The sequence below is a fragment of the Alexandromys fortis genome, unplaced genomic scaffold (assembly GCF_014885135.2).
Source record: "Alexandromys fortis isolate MF-2015 unplaced genomic scaffold, M_Fortis_MF-2015_v1.1 scaffold_146, whole genome shotgun sequence".
Taxonomy (NCBI): Eukaryota; Metazoa; Chordata; class Mammalia; order Rodentia; family Cricetidae; genus Alexandromys; species Alexandromys fortis.
Genome location: NW_026068042.1, coordinates 4283569 through 4293907, shown reverse-complemented (window position 1 = coordinate 4293907; position 10339 = coordinate 4283569). Strand labels below are relative to the sequence as shown.

At 49.1% G+C, this 10339-nt stretch overlaps 2 protein-coding genes across 2 annotated transcripts in view; one reads left to right on the top strand and one right to left on the bottom strand.

Annotated features, from left to right (window-relative positions):
* Positions 1-560: 560 nt before the first annotated feature.
* CUNH10orf120 (chromosome unknown C10orf120 homolog) lies at positions 561-3075 on the top strand. Its single transcript, XM_050165955.1, has 3 exons — positions 561-757; positions 902-977; positions 2332-3075. The coding sequence occupies exons 1-3, from the start codon at positions 561-563 to the stop codon at positions 3073-3075; spliced, it is 1017 nt and encodes a 338-aa protein (XP_050021912.1).
* Positions 3076-9365: 6290 nt separating this feature from the next.
* The window catches only part of Dmbt1 (deleted in malignant brain tumors 1), a 60908-nt gene continuing 59934 nt past the window's right edge, over positions 9366-10339 (bottom strand). The window contains 1 exon segment of the mRNA XM_050166024.1: positions 9366-9922. Coding sequence (XP_050021981.1) covers positions 9756-9922 — 167 coding nt within the window. The 3' untranslated portion in view covers positions 9366-9755.

The following is a 10339-nucleotide window of genomic DNA, read 5'->3' as shown; positions in this document are numbered from 1 at the left end:
CATCCACATGACAGCTCACAGCCAACCATAACTTCATTCCAGGGGATCTGATGCCTTCTTCTGGCTTCTGCAGGCACTGCGTGCGTGTGACACCCATGCATACACTCTGACACACATGCAAATACATAAAATAAAAAAAAAACAAAGATGTATAAAAATAAAAAGGCGTGTGTAAATGTTTAATAGAAAGGTGTAGGAGTAAACATTTGTAATTTATTTGACAAAAAATATGGAAATAATTTTGTTATATAGTTATTAAGAAAAAACAGCACCTCAAAAACCACCTTAAGTAGTCATTGATGCAAAGTCTTCATCCTGTTAGAGGCAAGGAGTTGCGCTGCCACCCAGCCACACTCTGTCCAGTCTCTTCCTGGGCTCCAGCCTGCTCCAGAGTGACAGTGTTTCACCCCAACAGTCACCCAACAGACTTCACAATAAGGCCTTGGCTAAGCCAGTTATGACATGGTAAGTGCTCTTGGCTATCCCTTAAGAGCCCATTAAACTGTGTAGGACACAAACTCCAGGCAGTAACACCTCCTGCCCTAACCTATTGCCAGAGTATGATTAAAGAGTGGGAAAATCGCTTTCAGAGGCTTAGAAGCCAGAGAGCTGGACATCTGAAGGCCCAGGAAGGGACCACTGCTGAGGGAGAGCAAGATAACAAAAAGCCATCCAAGACCTCCAGTGTCAGCCACCCCTTGATAGTTCAAGATTTTCCATACCACAAAGAGGACCTCTGTACGGCATCACCTCTGGGGTGAGTATGGCTTGGGTACCCAGCCTTTTCCTAGGTGTCCTCAGCCTAGTTAATGTAGAACCACCACCTGCCAGTTTCTCACCACGGGAAGACACTAGAAAGACCCTTTCGAGAGCTCTAACTCATTGCCCCCCTGCCTTCCAGGATATGGACGGCATTCTACAAATCAGATCCACGCATCGCCCTCGGAAAATACTCCCCAATGGAACAAGAGATCCAAGTAAGTGCTCTCAAGTTTGCACGGGCAAAGTCCCTCTGGAGTCTGCCTGTGGAGATAGGAGGAATCCCAGGGTTCAAAATCTACAAGAGCTAGTTCCAGGATAGGCTCCAAAGTTACAGTGAAACCCTGTCTCAAAAAAATAAAAAAATAAAAAAAAAAAAAATAAACCACCGATCACAGACGTTTCCACAACAGCTCCTGTTGGCTGTGTCTACTGACGGATTTCACTCTCTGAACATCCCAACCGGGAGTACAGCCATACTGTGCCAGAAAAGTAGCTCAGAGGGTGAGTACCCTGGCTGTGCAGACGTGAAGACCTGAATCCTTAACGCCTATGTAAAAAGGTCAGACATGACTGTGTGTGCTGTGACCCTGGCACTGGAGAACAGAGACAGGCAGACCCTGGGAGATGGCTGGCCGGCCAACCTAAACCAAATGGCAACTTCTAGCTCTGTGAGAGATGGTTTCTCAAAGGACTGTGAAAGGAAGTGATAGGTGAAGGCACCTAATGTCTTCTTCTGCTCTCTGAACACACATGCACCCTCCCCCTATACGTCAGCAACACATACGCATACTCAAACAGAAAACACATACCAAAAACCACAAATACAACTGTGATACTAGATTATGAGACTGTCGTTTCTTAAGGACTCCACTGGCACTATGTTGCACTTTGAGTGTAACACGTCCCCCACGTGTTTATGTCTTTCAACATACGACTCCCAGTTTGTGGAACAGTTTCGAGAGGTTATGGAACTTTAAGGGGGTAATGTCTAATGGTTGAGGAAGGGCGGGGGTCATGGGTCCCTGAGGATGGGCCCTCTGGGTTTTGCCTGGCCTTTGTTCCTATTCTGATCCTCTGAGAGGTGGGCAAGCTGCTCCATGCCCCCACCGCCATGGAGCCATCTGCCACCGTGCCTTCCCTACCATGATGGGTTGTGTCCCCGCAAACTGTGAGCCAGAGCCAGTGCTTCTCCTTTGAATTCCTTCTCAGGTGTTTAGTCACCTTGATAAGAACATAACACACACAACAGGCATGCACACACACATGCATACACGTATGCACGCATGCATGCACGCACACGTGCACACACACACACACACGCTAGTCTCACATACATTTTCTTTTGTGACTTCACAGTAATCTTCATAATGTCAATAAAATGATTCTAAATCCATAGTAGATGGAAGGAGAGCCAGGCTTTGCACCCAGACCTATCTGACCCCCACTGTCTCTATGAATTCAGTGCTCTTAGCAGTGGAGGGAGAACCAGCCGAAAGCTAATTGTCTTTCCACAAGGGCTGCCTGTCCCTAGGTGCTGAGACTTTCTAACCATCTGTGTTCTGTTTCCAGCATCTTGGTGGCGTGCACACTATAGCAGCCAGGAGATTTTTGGCTGACCAACACAAGAAAGAATGGAAGATGCTGAAAGAGCTGCAGGCACAGTCTTCGGACTACAAAAAGGCGACAGAATATAGAAGAGAGCCCTCTTCTCTGTGCTCTGTGTGTGGACCCCCGGAGAAAATATGGACAGCAAAGGTGGTTCTGCCTGCGGAGGAGTTCAAGATCCCCCACCGAGAGATGACGGACATCAACAAGCACATCAAAAGGATGCAGCTGGCACGAGCCCTGAAGAGTAAGCAGTTTTCTCCATACATTGAAAGGCTCTGGAGCGCCGCATTGCGGTCCGGAGCGGAACTGGGTTCCACCGCCACAGACAAATCCAGTGAAGAAGGGGATAATAGTTCTGATAAAGTCAGCCAGGAGGAGAAAGGGGAGGCAGAGCTCAAACCCACCAAAACACGAGAAATTACGATGGACGTCATTTTCAAGTCAGAAGAACCCAAGGGGTGTTTGATATGCCATCGGAACGACCGGAAGACTTTCCTTCCTAAAAAGAGTCGGGAGCGGTGCATCACGGGCCTGACGAACAGAAACCTCTTCCCCATCAGTGGCTTTCCTGGAGACCTGATGCTCATGAACCAGGACTTTATATCACGGGGCATTCACCCGAGTGATGCCATTAAGATGTACTGGCTGCCGGAAGAAGATTCCTGCAAATTGCACAAACACAGAACCGCCCGCTCCCCATACTGAAACCCCCAGTCCCGAGCATGCGCAAGAGTCCTGCTCTGCGTTTCTCCTGCACACCTCCCTCCTCCCTGCTCTTCTCCTGAGCTCCTTGGCTTCTCCTGCTCTGCCTCCACGGTGTCTCCAAGATGAGATCCTATTGCTGAAACTTCCTTGTTTCCAGCAACTCTTGAGTCTAGCCCCCACATCATCACTATCAGAAGATCTACATTATGGGCCTGTCCCCGCTGGGCAGGCTGTTTTCTTGATCCTGCGCAGTCACTGGAAAACTGAAGCTGCCCACCAAACACTGAGTCCTGGCACTAGGAAACAACCCAGATGTGACAGGAAATAGATTCTCAGCCTCCTCCAAGGGATCTCCTGGCTCAACCTGAGCCTTGAGCATAGATAGGAACTTCAACTTTGGCGGGGGGGGGGGGGGGGGGGGGGGGGGGGGGGGGGGGGGGGGGGGGGGGAGGAGAGCAGATAGCTAGAGCAAATAAAGGGGTTTCCCTTCAATGACAAAACTCTGGTGTTTCCTGCGTGTGTGCCGATGTACCACATATGTGCCTGGTGCATGGAGGCCAGAAGAGAATGCTGGGAGGATGCCTTCTTTATGGGTGTGTGTACAAGCCAATGTGTGCATGGAGAACTCAGCCTGGCAGCTTGGAGATGCGCGTGAGACACTGCTGAAATCTGTCTCCTCATCTTGAGCGACACTGGCCAAGCTGAAGCTTCTGGGGGTGCTACCAGGTCCCTTGGGTGGTCTAGAAAAGGAGAGTAAACTTTCTCAACAAGGCCCTGGGAACCAGTGGCTCCTTCTTTTTCTGTCCTGAAAGTCTCCAAGGAAGAATAACTAGTTGACCATGGTCCAGCATGGCTGGAGGAGGTTCCAGCCCTCTCTAATATATGGGCCTCACACCTGGAAGGTGAGGCAGTCTAGGAATCTCTGGACAGGCGAGTAGCTGAGACTAAAAGGCTTGCCGGCCTTCACTAGATTTCAGTGGCAGAAGCAGGGCCAGCCCCCACTTCCGTGACTGGTTTATACAAGAACTCTGGGAATGTCACTCTAGGCCATGTGTAACAGCGGAGATCTAGGAGCCCTTGGGCAACTCCTTGGGAGCGGGGCAGTTCAAATGGACAGACATGCAGCTCCGTGTATTACAAATCCCATTAGGACCCTCATGGCTCATTCCCAGGGTAGTGCCCATGGTGACAAAGTGTTTGCTACAAGCCCTTGAGGAACAGTCCACAATGCAGCGCTCCAAAGGGTTGTACATAATGCTCTCTCACTGGGCACACATCCGGTAGAATCCAGAACATGTGTCCACACACAAGCTTAGACATGAGTATTCATAGCCATTTGCTTATGGTAGCCTCAAAGTGGGGATAACCGAAATGCCCCTCTGATGATGGGTGGCAAAAGGAAAGTGGTAAGGGACGTGCAATGAAGTATTTTTCAGGCGTGTGAAGGATTGGGAACTGATCAAGATCCGAGCATGAATATAGAAATGCCATGCTAAGTGAGTGAAGCCAGTCATGGAAGACCACACACTTTCTGCTTACGTGTGATGCCCGTAAGGGTTCTCTCTGCGCGGAAGCCCTGCCCAACCCTTTCCTGCCTAGCTATAGGTCCTTCAGCTTTTTATCAGACCACCTTGGGCAGGCCAGGTGAAACAGCTGCAGCGCATCTTTACATAACTAAACAAATGCAGCAGAAACAAAAGGAACACATCTCTGCACAGTTAAAGTGATAGTCCACAGCATAAACAAATGTAACACATCTTTGCCTAGTTAAAATAATATTCTACAACACATGGCAGTGGCTGCCTGGGGAGACAAAAAGGACTGTGTTTTCTAGAAACACCCAGAAATCGAAGTTTTGATTCCTCTCGGCAAGAATGCCTGGATTAGCCTCGGTGTCTGAGGATTTCTGTGCCCCACATCTTTGTCCTGGCCACACTGTTTCTAAAACTGTCCTTAAACAGACTCATGCATCTCTCCTGTGGGTCTTCCTCCACTTCCCTATAAAACTTAAGACATCTATCTGTTCAAACCTGCCGACAGCCTCCACCCCTGTCTGACCTCTGTGCTGACCCGAGGCTGCCCTCACTCCCCTCTGGTGGCCTCACTTTCATTCCACAAAGATGAGTGGAAGATTGGAAGTGTGTGTTATAAGTAGCCTCCTCTACATGGTTTCCCTCTCTTGATCGAGAACTCCAGTTTTTCCAGCTAGCCACTCCTATCCCAAGAGAAAACTGAGTCAAACCCTGCTTGGAAGCTAGCCCAAGAGCAATGGAGACAAGGTGTAAGTGATGGCCAGGAGCCCCACCATCTATAGCAGTGACTGCTGCAGACATGAATGTGACAAACACTGAACAACGACTCAGAGTCAAGTGTGGTGCAGAGGCAGGTGAGAAGAGCTAGCTGCTCGCCACTTGCTGCCTATCAAGAGGGAGGGCAGCTCTTAGAGCAGGCAGAGCAAGGCAGGGCAGGGAGGAACACCAGGCATCTACCTGCTGTCAGTCTGCCGCGTTATATGTTGTTCCAGAAGTTGATCCCTGTACTCCTTTACACCCACCGGAGACTGGCTTTCTGAGACCTGCCACTGCAAGGGCTAATAAATACACAAAGTGCCTGTCTCTTAGAGAGGCAGAAGAACACAGTCTTCTACCTGCTGGCACCCCAAGTTGAGACTTTCTCAGCTTGTTCACTCTTGGAGATGCTACATAGCTTGGGCAAAATGTCACGACAAAATATAGTAGATAGATGATAGATAGATAGATAGATAGATAGATAGATAGATAGATGAGAGATGAGAGATGAGAGATAGACAGATATAGATAGATAGATAGATGATAGATGATATAGATACATACATAGATTGATAGATGGATGGATAGATAGATAGATAGATAGATAGATAGATAGATAGATAGATAGATAGATAGATAGATAGAGATAGATAGATAGATGATAGATAGATAGATAGATATGGGAGAGGGAGGTAGAGATTAGTGCTAGTTGGTATCTCACCAAAATCTCCGCAGTAGTCACAGCTGCCAAAAATCTCATCCAAAAAGTAACAATAATGAGAGGGACGCATGCAAAATATTTCGCTTGAAGAACACTCATCCTGAAGGCTTACGTGAAATTATTCCTAATGTTTTCCCTGACTTTAAACTCCACCACTTCAGTTTTCAAAAATCCAGCCAACCATGAAAAACCAAAAGACACAGCTCAGATCACTGAACCATATATTAGCAACCACAGCGACAACTCCATTCTCTACGGCAACAAATAACCACAATGCCATCCTGCGTGATTATTGCTAATCTTTGATACAAACTCAGAAATCCAGGTGATGTTGACCCAAATGTCCTAAAGACTTCCTTCTCGGGGAAGATATCCATATTCCTACATAGATTAATCCATGCCGTGGTTGTACTTCTGTTTCCCCTGAGTACTGTGCCGTAATTGTAACATGAAGAGCACATGGCGTAAGACACGTGTGTCAACCCAAATGCATCCCTCCACTTCAATAAGCCTGGTACTCGCCATTTGGTGAGTCCTCTTCCCGGCAAGGGGCACAGCTTTTAGCTTTTAAATCAGCTATTATCGTGAAAGCCTTTTCCATCGCAGCGTCTAACAATCCAACGCGCCGCCTATTAGAGTTTGTTTCGGTTATTTTTGATATTCTGTGGAGAGTGTGAGGTACCCTTTCCTGCTTAGAGGGGAAATTTCCCCTCTTTGAACCTGAAATGCTTTCAAAGAGGAGAGATATTGCCTTTCAAGAGGAATAAAGCTGCCCTCGTCTTAAGAGCCCGTGATGGTCTCCAAAGACTCCTAATGCGGAGAAAAGCATTAGCCACTCACATGTCCTCCTTAATGAGTCCTTAGCTCATAGCTGGCCGAGGTAAATGTCACACACTTAGGAATTATTTTTCTTTGTTAAAAAAAAAAGTCTGTCTGATCTCCACACTGTCCTTTCCTATCTCCGCTGATCCTGCACAACACGCTTGTGGGATGTACATATCTCTTATTACCGTTCTCGAGGTTAACACAAATCACACCTATATTTCTACTAAAGCTAGGGGACAATTACAAGCAAGTTGATAGACTAGGACATTCTTAGCTCTTATTTCCTCCCATAGAAACAATCTGGTAACCATTAAGAACCGAGTCTGAAGGGTTTCCCTCAGACTAGTGTGGCCCCCCGCTGGCGGGGTTATAGGACCGGGGTTTAGGGGAGTGGGCCACTAGAGCAGGTCCTTTGTCCTAGTCAGTAACTATTGCTACGGTGAAACACCATGACCAAAAGCAACTTGGGGAGGAAAGGGTTTAATTGGCTCTCAGGCGAGAGTCTGTTATCTAGGAGAACTGAGGCAGGCTCCAAGAGGCACGAACCAAAGCAGAGGCCATGGAGGAACACTCCTAATTGACTTGTTTCCCCTGGCCGCTTAGCCTGCTCTCTTACATAGCCCAGGACCAGCTGCCTGGGGGTGGCGCCGCCCACAATAGACTGGGCCCTCCTATATCAATCATTAATAAAGAAAATGCCCCCATTCTAATTGAGGCATTTTCTCAGTTAAGGTTCCCTCTTCCCAGATGACCCTGGCTTGTGTCCAGTTAACAAAAAACAAACCAACACAGAAGGTTCTGACCCATGGTGCAGAGTAGCGGTCCCTTCTACTAGGTGTCAGAGGAAGGGAGAGGTTTTCATAAGGAAGTCACAGTCGGGGCCACAGCCAGGCTGTCCTTGAGTCCTGGTGGCAAGAAGAGAGCAGAGAATTTCTTAGAAGGAATGTGTGCCTTTGGGGATATGGAGGAGAAGGGGCACAGTAAGTGAAGCTGTACACTTTATACCAGTGGGGATAAGCTGGAACCAGTTGACCCCTGATGCCCCAAAAGTCGGATAACTTGAAATTCGTAAACTTCCTTGGGGAAAATAAGAGTTGGTGGGGCCATTCTCCTGGAGTCTTTCTGGGAAGTCTGGGATCAGTCTAGGGACTAGAGATTCACAGACAGGCTCAGCTAAAGGAAGAAAAAGGCTTCTTCGGGTGGACGTGGCAGCTGCCTCTAAACCCAGAACTTGAGAAGGGGAAGACAGAGCAAGCTGGCGTGCTAGACTAGCAAAAGTGGGGTGCTCCAGGTTCAGTGTGAGCCCCTATCTCAATAAAGTGGGAAGCTATCAGGAAAGACATCCAGTGTCAACTTTGGGCACACACACAGGGCAGGGTCGGATCATACCCGTACGCACACCATTCATACAGGAAAGGATGGAGAGAGGGAGGCCCAGTAACAAGACGGCACTAATGTTGAGCCACAGCGCCCTCTAGCCTCCACAACTGGTATAGCTAAAGGGTTATGGAGAGCTGTCTACCTGGAAGGGACTGGATGGCAAGCTCCAACCCAGAAAGATGCATGACACAGCTCAAAACAGATTTGATATTTCCCGTTCTTTTGCCCACTGTGTGCCTGTCATTCGTTTGAGGTGTCGCCCAAACTTGGAGTTCTATGAAGGTTCAGATCTGTTCAGATCTAGCCCAGACTGGAGTCTACAGTTTGCCCACACAGAGTGATCCGTCAGGACTTTCTCCAATGTCCCCAGGCTTGGACATGATTATGGGTGGGTGATGAAGGCCAGGGGAATGAAAACTGACAAGATATGCCCTGGCCTCCTAGCTCCTCTGCATGCTGGAAGGGCTCATGGGTCTGTCCCCACCCCACCCTACCCACTGCTGCTGAAACTTGCACAGTAGGTGACGGGCATGTCTCGGCCATCTCTGGTCAGAGCTGGCAGCTGTGGCTGAGTGGCTGCTGGATTTCTCTGGCCCTCTGTCCTAGGGGTCTCACCTAACTCTAGCAATGTGTTCATAGTCGGGATCATCCCAGCAGCCGCTGGTTGGGGCCTGAGCCCGGCTCCTGGCATTGGCATTGCCAGCACAGTACCTAGGGGCTTGGGTCCCACCATCTGCGTCACTAATTCACTGCCTTCTTGGAACCTGTTTCGTCCCTTTATCTTCTGTGGTGACCAGTCACGCTTCTCCCCGGAGACTTCCTGCAAACAGGACTCCTGTCCTAGGCATCCGTACCCTCCTCCGAGCCCTTCCCATCCCATAGCTCTGAAGGTTGCGTCATGAAAGACGAAGAGTCTGGGAGGACTGAAGATGATCATCCTCTTGAAGGTTCTGGAAGCCTTGAAGCAGAGCCCCTTCACCTTTCAGCATTTCTGTTGCCGTGTCCCCACAGCTGTCTGACGTGATGGAAGCCAGCATGTGGGGGTCAACCTCTACAGACAATGACCAAGCAGACACTTGCCTTGAAAAAGAGTCTTTATTTAGTTTGCCTCATTATGAGGACAGACTGAGAGTGATTGACACTACAGGTTGAGAAAGTTGGCTATAAAATGGGGAAGGGGAACTAGCTAGAGAAATCACTGGTGCCCCAGTGTTTGGCTCCTAGGTGTGGGGGGTTGTCGACAGTGGTCTCGTTCTGCTATGTCCTTCCCAGCCTTCAGCCTGTAGACGCTGGGGGAACTTGGCCCCCCACCTTTCTCCTCTGCCGTCTCAACATACTTTGCCATGCATTCGTGCTAAGGAAAAACCTAGCCGCATTGTATCCAGGAGCAAAGCATCACAGGCTCATTCCTTCCGTCTTTTCTGGGAATCCGGGCACGTGGAATCAATGCCTGGGTGCGCTTTACTTCACATCTTAGTGCTTGGAGGTTGGCCACGGGCACCGCGTGTCTTCCTTCCCAGCGTGAAGGCGGCCACAGCTAGGACCACGGCCAGGAAGATTCCGCCAAAGATGGCAGGGGTGGGATAGGCTGCCTGGGCGTTAACTGGCTTCTCCACATCCTTCACTGCCAAGTCTGCGGAAGAAAAGAGAATGTGGTGATGGAGAAGGATAGGGCACAGACCGGAGAATGGCAGAGAGGACAAGGAATTGGATGGTTCTCATCAGAACTTTTCGGTTGAGACAGCTAAGGAAATGGGAGAAGGGGAAACCGAGGCTAGCCTCCACGAAGCAGCTGAGTGTTGGGCTAGAGAGATTTACACACCATTGTCTTGCCAGCGAGGGGAGTTAGGGAAGGGTCTTTGCAGGACTCAGACCTGGGCTTTGGGAGAACATTCTGGATTGGGTCTGCAGATGAGAGTTGTGGCATTTAAGCCAGTTGCGAAATGGTGACAAGAGCCCCAGGGGAAAGGAATGCAGGACCTGAGCTACTGTGGTGACTGCAGGCATACAGGAAAAATGGACATTGGGCCCCAACTGCCTCTTCATATAT

What these genes read in the sequence shown, in the direction of transcription:
- CUNH10orf120 (XM_050165955.1), top strand. Translation starts at nt 561, where the DNA reads ATGATTAAAGAGTGGGAAAATCGCTTTCAGAGGCTTAGAAGCCAGAGA. An exon ending in TGTACGGCATCACCTCTGGG is followed by an intron (nt 758 to 901) that starts GTGAGTATGGCT and finishes CCTGCCTTCCAG; the next exon opens with GATATGGACGGCATTCTACA. An exon ending in CAATGGAACAAGAGATCCAA is followed by an intron (nt 978 to 2,331) that starts GTAAGTGCTCTC and finishes TTCTGTTTCCAG; the next exon opens with CATCTTGGTGGCGTGCACAC.